Source organism: Phalacrocorax aristotelis, chromosome 27 (genome assembly GCF_949628215.1).
Source record: "Phalacrocorax aristotelis chromosome 27, bGulAri2.1, whole genome shotgun sequence".
Taxonomy (NCBI): domain Eukaryota; kingdom Metazoa; phylum Chordata; class Aves; order Suliformes; family Phalacrocoracidae; genus Phalacrocorax; species Phalacrocorax aristotelis.
Window position 1 is genome coordinate 76536 of NC_134302.1, and position 22624 is coordinate 99159.

Consider the following 22624-nt stretch of genomic DNA (forward strand, 5'->3'; position numbering starts at 1 on the left):
CTGGGCAGTTCCAAATAGTCTTCCCTTTTTAATATTAATTCACATACTGTAGAGACTTCTGGGAGAACGAGAGTGTTGAGACCCTTATTCAATATTTATAGTGGTGCTTGCTCTTGCCCTCAAACACCAGCTCGTTTCCCTCTTGAATTAGGGAAGTTCTTAGTGTTAGAAATCATTGTGTGTGTTGTGGTTTTTTTTTTTTTTTAATGTTGTGGATTTTTTGGTGGCGTTGACTATCTGTTCTAATTTAACTGGAATAAGGTGTTTAAAGAAGGTGACTTAGGTGTACTTATTTATGCAGAACATAAACAGCTTGAAGGTATGCCTGCAGCTAATGTCTAGAAGACAGAGGTGGGGCACGATATAACCTGGTGGTGTTAAGAGGCACTCTCCACCTCGTTTTTCTAGTCACGGGCTTGATCTCGGATAAAGAGAAGAAATACGCTGTGTTTAAAAATAAAATAAAAAATAAAACCATATTTGGATACAAACATTTGTAAACCGCGTTCAGGCAGGCTCGCTGAGCACTGATTAAACATTCACTGGAGATGCTCAGCAGTGCACTTCTCATTTCTAAAAATACTTTGTCTCCAAGCGCTGTCGTTTAAGGAATTTCTCCTCTGGGGGAAAAAAAAAAATAAATTCCTTTTAGCTCTGCAAAAACAGCCACTGTAGATGGTGGGTGATTAATTAATGCTCAAATCCACCCCATGTTCCAGCCAAGGGTCGAGATCTCAGTGTTAGAGCAACCGTGTTTCAGTCGGTATTTCCTAGCCCTGTTCTGAAATGGAAGCCTTTTTATTTGTTTATTATTGCTCAGGTCATAAAAACAAACTACCTCATCATGAAGAGGCTGCCATTCTGTGCTGCCGAAATCAAGATAAGCTACAAAACAGAGTTAATTGGCCCTCGTAAATAGTCTGCCGTCGCTGACAGCTCCTGCGGTGCGTATTATGCACACCAGCAGCAAGAAGACATTATGTAGTTTTATAATCTGATTCAAAATAGTTTAAAAAAACAAACAGACAAAACCAAAAAAACCTAACCTAAAACACAGGCTTGGCTTGGCTGGTTTTTTATTTGTTTTTTAAATCCTCTCCTCCCCCCCCTCATCGTTTTTAAGTCTAGTATTAAGCAAAGCTCTAGAGGCTCCGAGACTTGTGTCGTTGGTTTGTCTCATTAGACAACTTTTATCTCTTCCAAGATAAAGTCAGATTTAAGACTAACGCTTTATAAGTCCTTTTTGGCTGCTCCGGAGTAAATTTTTCATTTCAGCAAATTTTTTTTATTTTAATTTTTTATTTATTTTAGTATTATTCCCCGCCCCACCCACATCCCACCCCCTCCCCCGCCCTGGTTTTTATGTTGTTGTAGGACTCGGGCGCCGTCTTGGCATATTTGCAGGTTACGAACAAACCTACCATCTGGCAATCTCAACTCTTACGTACATCACTGTCCCTTTCGGTCCTTTCGGGAGGATTACGAGCATCTCGCAGACGAGGTGCTCTGGAGAGGCCAAGAGAAAGTTGCTTTTCTAGCCAGTACCGGGTTTTGTCTCCTGGATAGCAGATGCTTGTATGATTATAGAGACTTGTTCCCTTTCTGTTGAAGGCTGCAGATATTGCCAAATGTCTGTCCATCTGCCTTGCCAGAGCACTTGCGTCGTCTTGTGTAGGAAGACTGAAAAAAAAAAAAAGAATAAAAAAATTAAATCTCTCAATTCTGCTCTTTGCAAAGCCCAAATCAGTGTTGTATCTGAGGGATGCTTAGTGGTCAGGAATTAATTGTGATCCAGAAGTATCGCGCCCTTTGTGGTAGAGGGGTCACTTGCGTGGGATTCGCGTTTCAAAAAAAGACAAGAGTAGCCTTTCAAGTGCTGTTTGGCAGATTATTGTCTAATTAAATATTGAACGGTGATTTCTGAAGGGAACGGCGGTAACTTCCGATGCTTGGTTTTTTACAACCTTTGAGGAGCTTAATTCCTTTTTTCACCCCTCCCCCAAATACTTCTGAACCCTTTATCTGCAAAGGTCGGAATAGCACTTGACATGCGAGTTTCTTTTATTTCCCCAGTCTGCTGTATCTTTCATGTTTTGAATAAAAATGTCAGTCTAGATTAACTTTCAGCACCCTTTTTGTCCTTCAAAGGCGGCGTATCGGCTTTTCAGTGTGCTCTGGCCAGCGACAAACACCGTATAAGCTCCAATAAAATAATCATGTACCACATGGCGGAACATTGACCACCTTCCCAAAGATTTTTGGTTCGTATGGATGGCTGAAGAGTGTGTTAATAGTCTTGATAAATTTATTTAACTAATAAGTGATCTCAGAATATATATCCAGGATGCTCCACTTGGATCAAATTGCTTCTCCACACGTCTTTGCCTCCTGTAGCAGCCTTGCTGCAAGAACTTCAGACCCTGCAACACAAATACGCTGCTTGAACCGTCCCAATTATTAAAGCAAATTAGGAACGAGGGTCGAGCCTGCTGAATAAGTCCCGTGTGTGGCATGGATCAATTAATAAGAAGCCTACTGGATTATGACCCGTCTCCTTAGCCTCACGCTGACAAAGGGAAATACTCCACCGCTTCCTTGCGCGGTGCGGTGATCTGACGAGACGAACTTCAACGCCATGATCTTGAAGGGCTCGTTGGTGCCAGGTTGGTTCGAGGTGAAGGGCTGAGCAGGGCCGCTGGGTTGTAGAAGAATCAAAAAAGCTGCATTTCTGGCAATCCCGGGTCAACTGCTACATGCTATTAGTTGACCCTCTGCATTTTTGGGCAGCGAAGCTAAACCATTTGGCGAGCAAGGAGAAAATTGGGGAGTTAGCAATTATCACAAAGGCTCAGGAGTACCTTGTGCTTTTTAAAGTGTAATTTTAGCCCTTTGGGTAGGGCACAGGAAAGCGGCAGCCTTGATATCTGCTGTACGTGTGCGTTTACATTGGGCTCGCTTCCTATCGCCAGGCTGATTGCTCTGGCATCCCCCGACAAGTGCTCAGCAAGGAGGGTTTTGGTTTTTTTTTTCCTACAAACTTCTGATTCCGTGGCACCTGTGGCTTCCTGATTTTTCTGCATTAATCAGGGAAGGCAGGAGAGAGAGATCCTCCTTCAAGCTAATAGAAGAAATTGCAAGCCAGGAGGAAAGGCGCACACAGTAAGCTTTGCAAAATTGTTCTGAACAATTGCAGCTTTAAAAAAAAAAAAAAAAGAAAGAAAAAGTCATTAATCTTGATGCCAAGGGGTTTATAAGTCTCTTTGGAAACTGCTTCATGCTGGGCAAGAATACACAGCTTTGTGATATGGTTTCATTACTTCGTGCAGCACGTGACCGAGCCTGGCTTTGGTTTTTTTCTCCCAGCTCTGCTGCGGATTTAGGTCCCGGCAGAAGGTGGAGGTGATGGGAACCACTGAGTAAAACCCGAATGTCACGCGTTTGCATTGCGAAAGCAGAGCCCTACCATGCGCTGCTTGCATTTTGTTGGGTGCTCCCCACCCTGCCTTATTTGCCACGCGACCTACAGACGGTGGAGGGTCCATTTGTGACAGCAGTAGGGCTTGTGGGGCTCCCAAAATGAGGTGGAATTTAGAGTCATAGAACGGCCTGAGTTGGGAGGGACCCACAAGGACCATTGAGCCCAGCTCCCGTCCCTGCACAGGACACCCCAAATTCACACCGTGTCTCTGAGGGCCTTGTCCAAGTGCTTCTGGAATATCGCCAGGCTGGTGCCGTGATGCCTCCCTGGGGAGCCTGTGCCAGGGCTCCACCACCCTCTGGGGGAAGGACCTTCTCCTAATATCCAACCTGAAATTTGGGATGCTGTTTTAACAAAGAAATTAGGATGTGTTTTTTTCCCTTCTACAGCACAGGAAGGTGATGAGTGGTCCAAACCAAGGAGCCCTTTGGTTATACTCAAACTCTTCACTTCGCCCTGGGCTGGTCATTGTAAGCCCTGCTCCAACGCCAGGCACGCATGTGAGGTTCAGAGGAACGTGCTTAGCTTTTACCTTGCTACACTTTGCAGCCCAGAATAGTCATTCTCTCAGGGTGCTGCTGCCTTGGAAATGCTCAGAGCTGTCAGACATAAAGGCAGCTTCATGCTCTCGAGAGATGAAACAGCAGCTGAGAGGGAGAGCAAGAAAGTCCTGCTGCCAGTTTTCAGGGAGAGAGACTTCCCGGTGGCTAAGAAAATGGCTTTCAGTGATGCATTGCAGAGATCAGCTGATAAAGCACGCTTTATTGCATTGCAGAAGAGTCTTTCCCTTCCAGTCGGCTGGGTTTTTTTTCTCAAGGATACCTCTGTCAGTGCCAGCAAGGAAAGAGCCGTTCAGATGCATCGGCACTAAACCAATCCGAATGTTCCCATTAATTCCTCAAATGCAAATGAGCAGGACCGCAGTTTCACTGTGAAGAGTACTTTCTTTCCTCTTAAGCAAAGGCATTTACTTAAAGTCTTGCTAAAATGGCTTAAAGCAGCCTCCTTGTTCTCAGGGACTAAATCTTGGGCACCCACAGAGGGGTAACTTAATGTATTTGCACTGTGTAGAAAATGATAGGAATTTAATAAAGGGGGAAAAAAAGAACTAAATTTTAAAAAAATAAAATCTAATGTTGATCTCAGCTCCCTAGTACAGAGTTGGAAAGGAGGAGAGCTGTTAGCTTTACAATGGCTGCACTGAAATCCGTTGCTCAGTGACTAATCTTCAATCAGCTATGGGGAACAAGAGAAGTTTGGGAAGGATTAAATATTTCTGTAGAAAGAGACATATTTTTCTAGGCAACCCACTTTCTTCGTATTGAACCAAAGGTGATTTTCATCTGAATATTATTCTTTTGTTAACGCACTGTCTACAAATACTATCATTTCTTTGTCAGAGTAATGACATACCTGCCTGCATACATACTGAGCATACAATTTTATGCTTGTTAGACTTAGAATGGTGGGAACGGTGGTGGCATGGGATTTGTAATGAAATTATTGTCTGCCAGCCTTGTTATAAGTGTCATTAGCTGTCATCAATTGTAAAACATTTTGGGCTGGTTAAAGAGTGGAAAGAGTAGAGTTGGTAACACTTAGTGCTGAACATCATCTCGTAGCAAACGCCTAATAGTAGTAGGTGGACGCTTCATTGCTTGGTGTTTTCCTTCATAAAAATCCCACTTTTCCCGCTTTCAGTGATGTGAGAGAGAAGAGCTGATGCATAATGATTTCTTTTTAAGAAGGCAGCACCATGACACCGAGTATCACAATCTGACGTTGATTCAACAGTGACTCAAAGCGAAGAGCGCTCCAACCTGAGTCATCGGCAGCAGCTCCTACAGCCGGCCCATATGTTCCTCTCGGTGGGTTCCCGTGCAGGCTTGGCCTGGAGTCAGCGCCGTTTGCTTCGCGGTCATCATTCACGAGGGACGGGCGCTGACATGTTAAGAGGACGCTGGGAATTGCTGAGAAATGCTTTCTAAGTAGAGGCAGAGGATGGCACCGGGAGATGTGGACGTTCATAGCGTTTGTGATGCAAAACGTGACTCTCTGGGCTTTTTAATGCCATGGGAGGACCTTGCAAGTAAGGTCAACGTTTTTTTGTAGTTCCTTGCTCAGACCATCATAGCACGGTTTAGGGTGTCAACCTTCAACAGATCGTTCTATGCGGTTCGCTTAACGTCGAATATATTTCCAAACTATTTCCAAATAATATTGAGTCATATAACGACTGTGCTCTGGTCAGTGTGAATTAATGGTCCGTAACGATCGCAGGAATGGGAAAACCTGCGGAGTTGGTTTCAGAAAGTAGGATTATGTGGGGAGAAATTGCTGTGGTGGGCGTGGTGGGTTGTGGTGGGCTTCATTTAGTTTGTGTTTCAACGGCGTGACGTTCCCTGCAATATCAACGTCCATACGAGTATTAACCAAGTAAAGCCCAACTGCTGGGGTTTCTTCCGCCCTATCCTGTGGTCTCCTACCGGGCTCCGTGCACGTGGTGTTGTACAACCGTAGCTGCACACCTGAGATTCCACTTTCCAGCCTTGTAGCAGAGACCCAGCGCTCGGGCACAGCGCTGCCACATCCAATTGCGACGCTAAAGCTCCTTCCTATGCAGGAGGTTTTATTACTTCATAAAGTAAGCAGATAATTGTGCAGAGCTCTGGATTCTTCTCTGCAGAGAGAAAACTGCAGTTTTCAGAGTACTTCCCGAACGTTTGCCTTCCAGCTTTAAACTCGGAAGGACGTTCACAGCCCTGTTAGGAAAGCTCGTGTAGCAGCCGTGCAGTTGAAGGGTTGCCGTTGCAGGTGGATAACAGCAACTGGGGTTCTGCTCCTTGAGGTATTGGAAGGGCTGCGTTGTCCCTTTCTACTGCCCGTTGCCGACAGCAAACTCCTCACTCTAAGGTTTACAAATACATGTCACGCATGCGGGAGTTCATGAACTGTGACTGGAAGGGGATAACTGATAGAGGACTTACTGCGGTGAAATTGGTCCTTTTGAGTAGCTTGCAGAAGGCTTAAGTGCTATTAAAAGCCCACAATTAATAAGTCACTCCTTTGAGCATGGCTTGGTGAGCGCGTTTTTCCATTTGTTTTGTGGAGAAAGTGGGTGAGTTCTTGTGGTTTGAAGAATCGCCTCATATTCAAAGACTGAGTAATAAATTTCTAATGGGGTTTCTTTCCCTTCCTCACATCTGATATTCTCGTGACCTCCTGCCATTGCTTGTTTCCACTCTTTCGTTAGGAGAATCTGTGAGTCTAACAGCGTAATAGAGCTGTCTCAACATATTTCCTGGTAAGGAATGTTATGAAAAGCGTGTAGCTTTTTAGTGGTAATACTTGTAATTATTAGCGTGTAGCAACCCCAAAGGAAAACGCTGCTCCGGTAGTTCTTGCCTGATAAGGCAACGTCGTTCAATAGGTGCCACGAAACTTAAGTGCCGAGACAATTTCTTCTTGCAGCCGAGACTGGCGTCAGATAAGCTTTTGCAGCGAGCTGTAGAGTACTTGGTTTTAAACCTTCATATGGAGTTCTCCCTGGGTTTCTTTGGCATAGAGCGGTGCAGGGGGCTGCTCTTCCCCTGGTGCAGGACTCTGTGCTTCATCCCCTTGTTGACCTTCAGGAGAACTGCCAGCCCATTTCTAGAGCCTGTTGAGCTAAAGAGCTAGCCGTGCATCGACAGAAATGCCAGAAGTGGCTCGTGTTCCGTCATCATCGGTTGGCACAGAGTGGATAATCTCATAAAGGGAAAAAATCGTAAATAAGGTTGCTAATTATTTTTGGAAAGACTACAGTAGCTAGTACAGCAGGTGTACAGTGAATTGCCCTTGCTGATCCTTCTGTGAGCCCTTTTTTCACTGAAAAACACACTAATACCAGGCTTTGGGGGGGTGTAGCCACCCCTCTGTGTGAGACCGTAGAGCGCAGCACAAGCCGCACTGTGTGCGCGGTCTGGGAACCTAAATGTCGAAGGTAACGGAAGAGAGTTTTGGGGGCATTTCACGCAGGTGGGGCTGAAGTCGTCACGAGGCCGTTACCCCTCGCGATGGTTGGGCGCCCTCCTTGAAAGCTGCCTTGTGATGGAGGAAAGCGGCTCTCGTCATTACGCGAGACCAGCACAAGCAGGAAACGCACATGCGGCGCTAAGAGCTTTGGCGCCAGGGTCTTTGCGGGCCGCCGCGAAGGCGAGGCGGGTGTATTTCACCGGGCCGCCGCGCGAGCGCCGCTTCGGTGGAAGTCAGAAAACCCTGCAGCTTGTCGCTTTATGCAAAGCGGCAGAGACCTGGCTCTGAAGCCCGCGGGGAGATGCGCCGCCTCTCGCGGGTACGCTTATCGGGATGCCGCAGCTCTCGGCACCGCGGAGCTCCGGCAGAGTGCCATTTGTAATTGGCCCCTTTTTGCTATTTTTAGCACCGGAGCCTTAGATCGCTGGCTTCGACGCGGAGTCTCGTGGAGCTTTGGGCAGTCCCTTTGCCCTCTGTGTTAACAGCAAGTGCATTCACAGAGCTTCATTTCGGGGGTTTTGCATAGGCACGCAAGTCTGCATTCCTTTTTTTTTGGAGCGAGCAGCAGGGGATGTGATACCCGCTTTGGACGAACTTTACATCTATACGGTGCATAACCCTCTGTTTCCTTTTTGCAAAGCCTTTGTGAAATCCCCAGCCGAAGCCAGGGCATCCATTTCACAGACTTCCACCCTTAATGGTTTGTATCATTCCAGAGCCGAGGGCAGACAGCCACCGGGGCAAAGTGCTTCCATTTCCTAATTTTTGTGATCCCAGAAGCTTCCCCTCGGAATATGCGTCCCTGAGGCTGAGAGTTATTTGCATGGGCTTCTCTACTTGGAGACTGGCATGCGGCGAGACGTGAAACGCATGGAATTGAAGGGCTGACAACAGGCCACGGGATGGTAAGATGCTGGCAGAGGTGGGTCGGCTCAACAGCTGAACATGAGCAGTGGTACGGAGCGGGCTGCGACAGCATCTGCCGAGCGTGGTCCATGGGGAGGAATCCTGGATTCCATTAAAAATGCTCCCCGCAGCCTTCCCGAGTATCTTCTGCAACTAAATGCTTTCTCAAATCGATTTTGTCATTTTCCATGCATGGCAGGATGCTGGAATTGGGTTTAGAAGGAGGAAAGGTCCTAACTGGACCTCCTTTATACCGAGCCAAGCAATGAAAGGCTTAGGCGAGATGTGAAGTGGCAGCCTACAGGTTGCCAGGTTGTCTGGAAAGCTGTTTTAGAAGGCATCACGGTTTGTTGGGATGATAGGAAACGAAATTAACCTTAGAAATTAGGACCGTGCTCCAGTGACCAGATAATGCAAGGCTGCTGAGCGCGCAGGGATCGCTCATCATATGCCCAAATACTTGATGTTAAACAACCGAGGGGCAATTAACCGGACTGCTAATATCAACTGTCCCTATCAGAATGAAGTCACACACGACGGAGACTTACGACCCTTGACTCATCTTCCCATCCTCTTTACCCAGAGGCGGGTATTTTATGGCATTTTACCTTACGGAGGTTAAAGTATGTCTAGAAACTACCCACAAAAGGTCTACCCAGCCCCTTGTAGTAAGACTATTTTGGTTTAAGCAGCGAAAGTTCCCCTTTTCAGTGTTGTAAAGAGCCATTTGTGCGTGTTATAGTCTTGTAAAATACGTTGCCAAACTGCTTCAAGACTATCCTAAAATAAAAAGTCCAACCACCTCTTTGAGGAGTAGAGTGAGTCTTAAAGCTGGAGGTGCCATTTTCTTTGGCGGTTGGTGCACGGTGTTTTACAGAGAGCCCCCTGCTTCCACCATGCCTCTCTTCCTAAATTTCCAGACAGTTAAAGAGCAGTATTTTCTTTTTGATTAAAGGCCTCAACTTTTCCATCTCCGGGTAGGAAGTTCTGACCAGGAGCTGTTTTCTAATACGGAGCTACAAACTTTCAGGGATTTTGCTGGCATTAATCCACCAGACCCAACGGGGCCAAGGACCTGTTCCATCAGGGATCTGATTTGTTTTCCCTGAGTAAGAAGGTACGTTCTAAACTACACAGCACTTTTCTGCTGTGATGGTTATGTCTTGCCCTCGGGGGAAGCGCTTTGAACAGTGCTGTCGTGGTCTTAATGGTGCCTGTTGGTGCATCTTAAGAAATCAAAGAGTCCACATCCAGAAAGAAAAAAATGCATGTTCATCTTAAACCCTCTGCCCCATCAGAACACCGTGATTTATGTATTTCCAGGAGTTTTATTGTCAAATAGGAGATATTAAGAGTCAGATAATCTCAAACAGTCCTTGCGCAAGTGGGAATGATAGGAAAATTCTCTGTGATGCTCACAGGTTTTCAGAGGTGCCCAGGGAGGCTCTGCTCTCTCTAGCAGAGCATCACCTGCAGCGTGAGGCTCAGACCAGCTGAAGGTGGAACTGTTTGTGCACCGAACTCCCCGGTACGACCGGCAGACGGTGAAGCCAGCGAGATAAAACTGATAAAATTTTACGCGCAATGAACCACTCCAGAGGGTATGATGTGCTCGGGCTTGGTGGTGGGATGTGTTGGAATTCATAATAGATCTTCCAATAAACCATAAATGCTCCTAATTGCTAATATTGGCTGCGTTTGAGTAGCCTCTGTGAAAGATATACAGCACGACTCAATAGCTTGTTTATCAGCGTGGTAACTCTGAAGTAGCATTACCTCCAGGCTCCCTGCACCAGGAGCTGCTCCGTCCTTAAATAAAGCATCAATAGAGAATTCACTCTCAGCTTTTTGTCAAGTACATCTTCAGGAGACCTTGGACCGTTCATCAAAACCCACAGGAGCTATTTCTGTTTCCTGATAGACATTGGCGTCCTGGCTACCTCCACCGTAGTTTAAATGGCTCCAGTTCAGGATTTTCGGGGTGGGGGGTTGGGCGCAAAGATCTGCAGTTTGGCGGGAGCTCTTTGGCCCTTGGAAGGAGGAAGAGGGAAGGAGTGCAGATAGTCACACAATAAAGCTACAAAGCATTTAACCTTGTGGTGGTAGTTCCTTCTGTACCTTCTTCAGTGTATGGTTTGCACTGAAGTTTAGGAAACGGGACAGAAACCAGTTTGGTTTTGGGTTTTTTCTCCTTTTTTTTTTTTAGGGGTGTGTGTGTGAAAAACCCAACAACAGCCAAAAAAACTCCCCAACAACAAACCAAACAGAAGAAAATTATTTTTAGGTCTGCTAATGTATCTCACAGGTGACCGAATTAGGTGAGGCAAAAATGAACATGGAGATTAAAGTCATTGCTGTGCTTTTTTTCCTGGTTTTCTTATTCTGCGCCCTCTATATTGCGGGCTGGAAATGTGATTTTTTTTTTTCTTTTTGTGCATGATAAACACGATTCCCCAGTGCCATCCCTTGAGCGGTGGCAGGCAACAGCCACGCAGACGTGGATATCATTTGTGCCACCTTCTGGTGATAAAGGAAAAGGCAAACGAGTTCATGTGCATAGTTGACGTGCCTCAGAAATAATGCCAGGAAAAGGAATAAATGCTCTGTATTTTATTATTTTTAATATTACATTGTTTGGTTTCCCTATTATGCTGTGAACAAGACTGAAAAAATAAAAACCTACCAACAAATTTTAGGATTAATTTAGGATTAATTATTTACTATTTGGGTTCAGAGAAATGCTGGCTACCAGATTTGCAGCTAATTTGCTCTAGTGTATCTAGAGATGTGCTCCCAGTGGCCTTGGAAAAGGAAGGAAAAAATAGCAGGAAAATGCGCAAGATACTCCTTCAACGCTTATTGCAAGTGTTTCTTGCTCATTTACAGCTGGGGCAAGCGACACTAAATTAAGCACATAATTTATTGTTGGTAAATTAATTTTTTTCCAATGTGGTGGTTAATTCCGGATCAGAAAAGGCCAATAATGAAGCCTCCCTCAAGAAAAAGCTTTTTTTTTTTGGTGGTGGTTGTTGGTTCTTCTACGGATGCAGATGGCGAGCACCCATCTTGTGCAGTGAGCAGGTTGTCACGGCAGTACGACAGTCAAAAAACCCTGCCTTTGGAATATGTAGGAGCAGAGTCTGTTTATCTCGGCCGGACTCAGCCTCTGCAGAAATATCTTTGTGTTCCAGATTTAATTTTATTTATTTGAAAAGCAAGGCTTGGGTGGATGATCTATCTCAGACCATGAGTCCGTGTGGGAGAAATAGGGTATGAAGAAGCTGTTTCTAATACCTAATATCTATTTGCCATCCTCGGGGTGACAATATTTCTCTGCTGTAGGGAGCCAAGGCCTCTTTCAGAAAGGCCTGAGGATGATCAGAAGCCGCAGCTCTTGTATTCAGGGCGTGAGGCCGGTGCTGGGCAATTAAATGGTGTAAATAAGAGGATACCGGATTCAGTCAGGCTTTAGTACGTGCTCAAAAATAGGAGAAAGTCCTGCCTTTGAACAGGCACCGGTGGAGGTGATGAGAGCGTTAGACGTGGCGTAGGTCTGGGTGTGGAAGGGTCGGAGATTATGTCCTTCTACACGTAAGTCAGGGACCCGATTCAGTGGAGAATGAGCCAAACACCAGGACATAGCTACATCCCTTAAAACCACTGAAAGATGCGATGACTGCTGGAAAGCTGCAGCGTAAATAAGTGTAGAATGGAAATCATGTACTTGAATTTATTTTGCTAATCATTCCAGTAAAACGAATACCGAGGTGCAAGAGCAGGAAGCAGCTTATGCTGAAATAAATGCCTGTTGTACTGGGGAAGGGCGCTGTTCTCTAGCAAAAGAGCTTTTTTTTTTTTTTCAGGACTGAATTTCTTCCTTAAAGCTGGTAAAATTGTGTCTTTATGCATCATTATTCACACCGGAGTATGTGCACATTTTGCAGACTGTGAGAAATCCTCTATACTATAGCACCAATTTAAAGCTCTTGAAAATCTGTTATATTTACAGCAAAGGCAACCTGAACTCTTTCCAACGGAACAAAGTTAATAGGCCAATAGCTGTGACTTCTTGGAATGAAATAGCCCTTCCTTTAAATATCATTTGGACTACAAATGGCAGCCCATGGTAACCTGGTAATGTTCTGCTGTAGGAAAACAGCACATAAAAACCCGTCTCTTGACCATGAATCCCCTCTCGTAGGTCCCTTCCAACCGGAACTCTTCGATTCGATTAAGCCTTTAGAATTAAATGACTACCTCAACCAATTATTTCTTCTTGCATGACCTTTAAGCTGCAGATGGTAAACGAGGAAACGAGTCAATAAGCAACAGTTCAGAGGGGTCTTTTTCCCCGTGTCCTAGATCTGTAGGTAGTTTTATAAGCATGAAATATATTTCCTTTACTGCCTTCTGTTGAGGCATTAAACCATCTCTAAAAATACTACTGCCGTGTATTAAATCAGGCAGTCAGGTACGTTCCGGATGCAGTTTTTAGGTGATAGTGCCAAACCTGCTTTTAACAAGAATCCAGAGCGATACCGGTAATTCACTTATCTGTAGCTTCTCTTTACCAGTCCCAATTTCCTTGCCACTGTTACATAGTTTGTAAGACTAATTGCATGATGTTCATTGTTGGCTCTAAAATCATTAATTTTAGTGCCACGGTTTCCCATTAGTAACATTTAATTATTTTTTTTAACAGAATAATGGTTTTAAGTGAGGTGGTTTTGAACTGGTTTCTTACAGCCCAGATGGCAGCCAATCCATTAAAATTGCATTAATATTTGCTAATGACAAAACAAGGGAATTACAATATTGCACAGCAGCCTGTTTTTGGATAATTGCGCATCCGTTAATCATTTGTACCTAGCAGGAGTGAAAAGATGGAGCCATTAAAGGCAAGAAGGGTTCAAAGCGGAGGATGGAGTTGACAGTAGAAATGGGTTTCTTAAAAAAGCAAGTAGTTGAAAGATGAAGCTTGTCATGCACTGTATTAAATATCATAAAAGCCATTGGGAAAAAACGGTCAGGAAGCAAGACGTCACCAAGAGGATGATGATTAGAAAAAATCATAACGTGAACTAGCTTTGTGCCAACTCTACTGGAGGATTCGTTTTCCTCTAACTCAGGCGTTCTTAACAGAAAATGTAGGAGTTTTCTACATAGAATTGACACTCTCAACTACAAAAAGTGATGTTCAGAATTGGAATTTGAAACCAGCACTAAAAAAAATCAGACAGGCAGAGGCTACGGTTTGTAGAGCTACAGCTGAGATGTGAGAAAATGTGGAGTTGTTCACAGTGCGTAGGAAAACATGGGTGAGAAGAAGCCTCAGAGGGTCTGTAGTCCCATCCCCGGCCAAAAGTGGGGTCAGGTCTGGGATCAGGGCTTTGTCCAGACAACCCATCCCAGGATGGAGGTCCCCCAACCTTTCTGGACAACCTGCCTCACGATCCTCGCGGTGATAAGGGTTTTTCCTTGTGTCCAGCTTGAACCTCAACTGTATTAATTTCTGCCCCTGGTCGTGGTCTCCCATCATAAACTGCTGTGAAGAGCCTGGCTCCATCTCCCTGACAAACTCCTTGGAGGTATGAGGAGGTTCCTACTACGGGGCGTCCCTGAAGCCTTCTCTTCTCCAGGCCAACCACTCCCATGCTCTAACCATTCAGAGGTTCTGCAGAGGGATTAGTTGATTAGTTTGTCTCTTTTTAAACTTTATTTTTTACAAAATATTTTGCCGCGACTTGATCAGAATTGCGTACACCTAAAGATTAACCTCTGATAAATGAATGCGTAGCATTGGTTAAAAGCTAAGCGCACGGTTTAGCCTGAGTTTCACACTCTCCGAATTAAAGTAATAATACTGTATAAGCAATAGGTTGATTTTAATAATTTTTTTCCCCCTCTGTGGAGCCTTGAATTTGATCTAACCAAACTAATTTGCAGACTCCACACCTGTGATACCATAATTCTGTATCTTAAAGATCTGTTGCCCTGCAAAGGAGCTCTAACTCATGGAAATGGTTAAAGTAAAAGAAACAACAACAACCCCAGACCCACAAAGAAACATACTGTAAGACTCGGCTGATTAAGCAAATTGTGGCCTCGTAATCAAAGGCTTTCGCAGCCTCTTTTTACAGATAGCTGACTCAGCAGATTATGGTGTCGGCCCCAACTTTGTGCTAAACGAAGAGCCACGTCTTGTGCCACATCCCTTGTGCTCAGAGGCAGTAGTTGATTATTTTTACACTGTGTTTCCCCATTCTATGAAGGAATTATCACGTGGAACTCACTTTAATCAGCTGTAGCCTCTAGAGCTAGAGCTTATATGCGAAGTAAAGCTACGTGTGCTCATGTGCCAAAAGACACATGTTTGGAATTGGGTTGTACCAGGACACTCGCACGAAACACATAGTTTGAATCCTTTACGTTGTAGATTGGGAGTTTTAGCCTTCATGGTTGTTTGAGTCACCACACTTAATGCTTAGCAATTTTCCAGTCAGCTGGAGGTAAAGTAGAAATGAAAATCTACCCTTGCTGTAGCAGGCAAACACTTCAGGTACAATGGGAAATAATGTTGCATACACAGGAATTCACGGAGATAATTTTATTGACCAAACCTATGTGCAATTATGAAATTTATTTTTCTAAAGCTGCTACCTGTGCTGCGCAGAAAAAAATATATACCTGCTTCTCTGATTGAACACAGCCTTGCTCTTCAGAAATGCCTTTGAAGGAATTTCTCCTTGTTTTCTGTAGAAGTTTTAGACCTCTGCCACCTCCTGGGGGGGAAAAAACCCCCAAACTTGCCCATAAAACATGCATTTCTGCAAAGAGCTCACTGCTCGGTACAGGTAAGACTGAGGAGGGGCAGAGAGGAGCTTGAGGGATAAGACAAAAAGGTTGTTGGACATCTATAATGGTAAAAAAGGGAGGGGAGCATAACCACAAAGTAACGAAGCGATATGCAGGTTGAAATGAGGTTCTAGCCCCGCACACGGTCGGCTGCACGCAGGGAAAGTTATATAGATGTAGACTACATCTATGTAACTACATTACATAGACTTTTAACCTAAAAAATCTTGTATATTTATTTTCTTTCCCCCCCCCTTAGATTCCTCTCACTGAGCATCAGCTTCACATCTTGCTTTGTTCCACCCGTTAAAGTACAACTGCCAACACTGTTGGTTGTGAAGAGCTGCTGGTAGGTAGATAACCCTGTTAGCGCACCCCAGAGCAGCAGGAGTGATGGACTGTTGCCTCACAGTCATTCCTAAGCGTTGCTGTCAGGAGGAAAGCGGAGCCAAACTAGCACAGAACTAGAAGCTCTTCGCTCTAAAAACATGCAAGTTAATATTAGCAGGTAATTTTATTGTTGCCTCGGAAGGTGTTTCCAGTTTGCACAGGTGGACTTGCAATGAAAGCTTCAATGTAAACCTACTTCTAATGCCCAATTAAAACGTACTTACATGGATTTCTTCTGTTTTCTTCCCTTTTAGGTCTGTTATTTTTCTTACGATGGAAAGGCTGGTTGTCTATCTACTGGTTATTAGCACAGCCGTGAAGGCCATGATGTGCCCCAAAAGATGCATGTGTCAAAACCTGTCTCCATCCTTCACAATTCTCTGTACGAAGACGGGGCTTCTCTTTGTGCCCCCCAGTATTGACAGAAGAACAGCAGAACTGAGGTTAATGGATAACTTTATCACCACACTTAGGAGAAAAGATTTTGCAAACATGACTAATCTAATTCATTTGACACTGTCGAGGAATACAATAAGTCAAATCATGCCTTACGCATTTTTTGATCTTAAAGGCCTTCACGCCTTACACTTGGATAGTAATAGACTGACTTACATCAGTGAAGATCATTTCAAAGGTTTGATTAACCTACGGCATTTAATACTCAGTAACAATCAATTAAACTATATCTCTCCTGGGTCGTTGGATGACTTTATTGAAACAATTGAAGACCTGGATCTGTCCTACAACAATCTTGTTAACGTTCCTTGGGAAACCATTGCCAAACTTTCTAATGTCAATACGGTCAGTTTGGATCATAATCTCATTGAGTTTGTGCCAGAGGGAATCTTCTCCAACCTTCACAAACTTGCCCGTCTAGACATGACCTCCAACAAGTTGAAGAAGATCCCTCCTGATCCTTTGTTTTCCAGAATACCCGTGTACGCCAAGTCTAAAGGATCCCCGCTGTCGTCCCTGGTGCTCAGCTTCGGAGGGAATCCTTTGCACTGCAACTGTGAACTCGTGTGGCTGAGGCGTCTCACCAGAGAAGATGATCTGGAAACCTGCGCCTCTCCACCAGAACTGATGGGCAAATACTTTTGGTCTATTAAAGAGGAGGAATTTGTCTGTGAACCGCCGATGATAACGCACCGAACCCCGAAACTAACAGCGACAGAAGGCCAAAGCATCTCTTTAAAGTGTAAAGCTGTCGGCGATCCTGATCCCTACGTTCGCTGGATCTCACCTGATGGAAAGCTGGTCTCTAACACGTCTAGGACGATTTCTTATGAGAATGGCACTCTGGATATTTTGGTTACTTCTTTGACTGACAAGGGCACGTTTACCTGCATAGCATCAAATGCTGCGGGAGAGTCGACGGCTCCAGTCGAACTCCTCGTTACCCCGTACCCTAACCTTGCCAACAGCACCAACTGCGACAAAGACGCGGAGCCTGGCCCCTCAGATATCCTCATATCCGCCAAGTCAAGCTTTCCAAACGAAACGAAGGCTCAGCAGGAGAAGGTGGTCGTGGTTGCCGAGCTGACGTCGTCCTCCGCTCTTATCCAGTGGCCTTCTCAGCATCACCTCCCTGGGATTCGAATGTACCAGATTCAGTATAACAGCTCTGCCGACGACATACTGGTGTACAGGTAACACTGCTCGCATGCCCATGCTCACACCTCGGTGAAGCAGGTAGTGGGAATAAGAAAAAAGGGTAGCGTAGTTCGATATATCCCGTGGAAGGAGAGCTATCTTGCCAGCAGCAGCAGTAAACGAGGGGATGAGGAGACAGTGGCTGCCTTAGACTTCGCTCGTTAAACTCCCATTGTTGAGGAGTTACGCTACTAAAACTAATAATACATCTGCTTCTGTGCCGCCTCTTGAGGATCTCTAAACTCTTTACAGACATAATTAAGTTTCATAGTCCAGTTTAATGGACCAAGTGAAGCTGATGAGCAATATCTTAGTTGTTAACATTTAAGGAAATTGAGATGGAGATTTTAGTTACCTTTTATGCTGATTAAACGTAATTATTTTACTTAACAAATATGGGGAGGAGAGAAAAAAATTCAAGGTGCCCAAAGTTGCGAGAAGCCCAAAGCAACATCCTGCCTATACGGCTACGGCCGTGTTACGCCAAACCTTCGGCCCACGTCAGTCGCTGCGTGCTTCCTTTTCTCCGCTTTTGTGGTGTCATGGGGATAAAACGCACTGGCATGAACTGGGCATTGCACAGAAGGTTTCAGGTCACGGATTTTGTGTGGATCTCACATTTAAAGGCACTGATTTGGCCGCTGAGGATTACTTGGTAAAATTTACTTGGGAATAACTATTTAAGTCCCAGTGGACAGCGTGCAGATTAAGTTTATAGCTGCTCCCCCGTGCGGGGGTGCTTGAGTGTCTGATTATCTGCCTTTGTGTTTGTGATTAAGTGGGGGTGGAAGGGGTAGGGAGGGGTAGAATGACCTCAAAGTGGGAGGTGGCATTTGATTTGGATTTAATATTTCATAGTTGGGTACTTTGTAAGGACGATAACTTCTCTAAACTGAGCAATAATGATTTTTAATGCCACTGGCTGCACTAAAGTTTGGGGTGGCGTAAGCAAAAGGAGAATGACCTCTAATAGCTCCAGAAATATGCCTGAAAGTTTGGGTTCAAATATACTGCTTTAGTAAGCAGCCCCCTAAGGAAAGGAAAGCAGGAGAGTTATTCCACTGGAATTCCTATTTCAAATACCTACCACGGCAAGAAAATTCTTGTGAAAAAACAGAACTGTGTATGAAAATTGCGTGAAGTCCTTGAACCAGACGTTTCACTTCACAGTCACTTGGGTTTTTCAGAAGTGCCATGTTAAAAATGCCCATCCCCAGAGTCTCATGAGGAAGGATGCCATCCATCCTCCCGTTGTCACGGCTACGAGCTAGAAAGGAAGCAGGAGGACTCCGCGAGGGTAAGCAAGGGTCTTTTAAGAGGCGGGTGGGAGGGTGCCTTGTTGGTATCTGACAGGGATGGTGAGGAGCTGGCTGGAAGATGAAGCCTCATTTAATTGTCAGCTGCGAGAACATTTGTGACATTGCTGTTCGAAAGAACCGCAACCTTGTGAAACGAAGGGAAACATGAAGCAGAGATGTCTCGATGGCTGTGACTGGGGTTTCTAAAGAGATTTTATTCAGTTCTCCCACTAGAAAGTAAAGTGAAACAAAGTGAGGAGCAGGTAGAGCCAGTGGGTGCATCACAGGCACGGCCAGTAGTATAAGGGAGTTGTTTAATGGGATTTTTTCACCCTTTGCCGTAACAGCTGGTCAGCCAAGTTGGCAGCCTTCTTGCAATTGCAGCAATTGGCTCTCAATGAGCTTTAAACTTTCCAAAGTTTCTAAAAATAAATGAGCGATTCACGTGGCAGCTCGTTAATAAATCTGTAGGGTTCAATACTGCTGCTGCCGCATGGCTTTGTTCCTAAAGAAGAACTGGGGAAGAATGTTATGTTTCTGTGCCCCTTCCTAGGCCCAGATTCCTGTTAACCAAAGGCTCAGCTTGGTAACAAAGCCATAAAATACTTGATGCTTCAAATCACAGAGCAGCGATTTCAAATAATACAACGTAATAGACTGGAGTATAATGGCCTCTCGGAGATGAAAATTCGTGTGTTCTCGTTCGGTTCCCACAGTGAGTAATCATCAAATATAGATCCTTAAAGGAATTTTTCTGCTAAAGCGAGAGGAATGGTAATTGGGCAGCAATTCTGCATTTGCTGTTATGTGAACTACTGCCTCTTCAAGTTAGGTTACAAATGTCAGAGCGGTTCAAGTTGAGCGCTTTAATGTGCGCTGGAGAAACACGAGTCCCCAGATTTGTTCGCTGACCCTTTGCGTGGTGAAGCCCCCTGTCAGACTCCGTATTTCTGGTAAAGTATGTAAACATCTGTTTCACGGAGTCAGCCTGTTGATAAATGAGGACGTAAACAGATGTGTAGTAGCACACCCAGCAGTGGCAGTGCTTCAGTCCTGCCAAAGGAGTTTTACAGGAGGTGAAAAGCTTCCTTTTAGAGCATGCTGCGTAATTTATTTCTGGCAGGCGATAGCTTGCTGCCTGGAAAAAGTATTAAGCGGTGCAGGAGGCATCAGAAACTTGATGCTTCCGTCAAGTTGAGCGGTACCATGGGAAGAGCAGTTGCTATGGCAACTTTGCTTTATCTTGAGAATTTAAGTTGCTCCTTTGACTCCTTTATTTTGCCTCACCTTTCCATTTCCTTCTCCCTCTGGAGAGGTAATTGTGGGTAAGTGCATGTTCATCCGTCCCCATGCTAGGAGCCTATGAAAATAAAGGGAGGGACATGATGGTCATCTTTATTTTCCCTTTGGACTGCAATCAAATTATAGAATCATAGAACGGCCTGAGTTGGGAGGGACCCACAAGGACCATCGAGCCCAACTCCCGTCCCTGCACAGGACACCCCAAATTCACACCGTGTCTCTGAGGGCCGTGTCCAAGTGCTTCTGGAACATCGCCAGGCTGGTGCCGTGATGCCTCCCTGGGGAGCCTGTTCCTGGGCTCCACCACCCTCTGGGGGAAGAACCTCTCCCTAATGCCCAGCCTCACCCTCCCCCAGCACATCTTCTTGTCCATTATCTTCTCATCCATTCACGTATGTAAGGATAACACGCGCGCCCTGCGCGTGGTTACGCCGCCTGCGTGCATTCGCACGTGAGTGCACCGTCATCACTCCTTGTTGTTCCCGGCTTGGGAGGTTCCCAACATGGAGCCACACGGCAGGTTTTTTTCCCACTGGTGAATGCGGAAAGGGAAACAGGAGTTGGGCTTCTGGCTCCGCTGGTTACTGCGTTGCTTAACTCCTCTCTTTCTGTGAAATAGAAACTGTCGCGCTGACCTGTCTCCTGGGACTGGGTTTAGCAAAACTGAAGGCAGACATTAGTTATGGAGAAATAAAGTTGCATCAGGGTGAAGCATCTGGCAAGATGAGTAGCAACAATCCAGAATCAGTAAATTAAGGTGCAGATAGCAATTTGCGGAAAGCATCAATATTGACAGTAAGAGCCTTGTTTGTTTTCAGAAGAAAGGTCAGAAACTCTGTTGTACAGCCATGTATAGAGTGAATCAAGATTCATAATAGCTGCTTTGTGCAGCTTTTCCTTCTCCGAGATAAAAATGGATCTGTATTCTTTAAACAGCTCACAGTCTTGTGGCTGATTACGCTTCCTGGGCAATTTGGACTTCACAATGCTATAATTTTAGTTTAACTGTCGTTGCTCAAGTGTCCTGCCCAGGCTCCCAGTGCTAGTGTCGGGGAAGAGGTATCAGCAGAACTGACCTTTTGATACTCAGATAATAGTGACGGATATTATACAAGCTTTGGAAAGCAATAATTAATCTGGCAGAGAAGCCACGCTATTTTATTGCTGCTTTGGCATGATGTGCGCAGACTTTTTGAGTCAGTTTAGATGAAAATGCACCGCTTCTGTATGCTGACCTAGGCCATCTTTAGGAAGATGGCTCCTTGTGTTAGGTTACGGGATAAAAGGCTCATGTCCACGGGACCCTGGGCCACCTCTCTCTTGTAGCCTCCCTCAGTGTGCGAGAGAGAAGCGGGGCAGCAACTGGTGCTCAAAATCCCCTGAAGGGAGCCGCAGGTGCTCCTATTTTGTCTGCCATTTCCTCAAATGGCCAGAAAATGTTTTTTTAAAAAAAAAAAAAAAAAAGTGATTCTGTGTTTCTGAGCTAGGCTGGATAAACTTCAGTTGGATATAAGCAGCAGATTACTAATGCTTCATAACAATCTGATTGATGTCCTAGTCAATTAGAAGCTGGATCTCATAACATCAAAGGCAATAGTCTCCTAAGCATTGAATTTAATCTTTCATAGCTAGCGATCATCTAACTTTAATTAGCTGCAACTACATGCTATAAATTAGGAGATGAGTATTTAATAGTGATGCTTCTCTATAGATAATTGAGAGGCTATATATTGGATAAAACTGTTGATAATATGTCCCTTGTTTCCTCTGTTGAGAGGAAAAACTTAGAAATTGAGAGGCAGACCGCTTTCAATGCGGAGTACGAAGTACCGTTGTTTAAAGGGCAGAGCTGTCACTCTTAGGGAAAAGGTGATATATTGCCAGATTGATATAGCAATGATTACATCTGTTGCGTGAAAAGCAGTTGGAATGAGCCACCCTACATCTACTCAAGAATTCTTAAATTAGTTCAGCGCAGGGCAACGCAAAAACTCAGGACCATGCTTAGATTTCAAATGGTGAAGTTTGAAAGAGGTTTTATAGCTCCTCGTTGGTCAGGCACACGCTGTAAGACTTTGTGTTTCTTTTCTGGGAGCCTTTGACCCGCTGGACCCTGTACATGCACAGCACAGATGGACTCTGGTCGGCAGGGGGTGCAACAGGCCTCTCTACCGGTGGAGTTGCCCGTGTGTGCGTGCTCTGACTAGTGATTTTGGAGTACGTCGGGATTGCCGTGGTTATCCAGCAAGTCTGCGCACGAGCAGTGGTTGTTTGTCAGGAGGAAATCTTGGACAAATGGTCATGCTTGAATTCTTTACCTAGCCAGCAGTCATTCCTCAAAAAAAAAAAAAAAAAGAAAAGAGGATATGGGAGTCCGGAAACACGGGAGCCATCTGACATCTGTAAATACTGTGGATCACATGATTTGTCGCTCTTCGGCTTTAATTTTGGTAGCTTTTTTCCTTATCTTGCAGCGTAGCGGTTGTCATGGCAGTTTCCAGGCTTCTTCAGGGAGTTTCTCCTTGGAAACCCCTTCTTCAGGTTTCCCTTTATGGGGAAAAGCCTTATGTTCTCGTAGTTGACTGTGTGCTGAGCTGGCTGGGGTTACCCTTACAAAGTTGGGGTTCCTCAAACCACAGCGGTCACTTCTCCATCGTCGTTCCCCTCCTTCCCACGCCCCCGTGATCTTTGTTAATGAGGCTCAGTGTAACCTCTTTCTCTGGCCCCA

General features: G+C 45.0%; 1 protein-coding gene and 1 long non-coding RNA gene across 12 annotated transcripts in view; both read left to right on the top strand.

Moving 5' to 3' along the window:
• Window positions 1-22624, top strand: part of LOC142048789 (leucine-rich repeat and fibronectin type III domain-containing protein 1-like protein) — a 54411-nt gene that overhangs the window by 25801 nt on the left and 5986 nt on the right. For 10 of the 11 annotated variants that reach the window (XM_075075992.1, XM_075075982.1, XM_075075990.1 and 7 more), the window contains one exon: window positions 15898-17292. In XM_075075992.1, the coding sequence (XP_074932093.1) occupies window positions 15917-17292 (1376 nt within the window). In that variant the 5' untranslated portion in view covers window positions 15898-15916. Of the gene's footprint in view, window positions 1-15544; window positions 15762-15897; window positions 17293-22624 lie in introns of those variants that run through there. The other variant, XM_075075984.1, reaches the window with a different exon arrangement.
• On the top strand, window positions 8010-10309 carry LOC142048790 (uncharacterized). The gene is made up of 3 exons (XR_012657531.1): window positions 8010-8397; window positions 9354-9515; window positions 9820-10309. It is a non-coding gene; the product is annotated as an uncharacterized LOC142048790 (long non-coding RNA).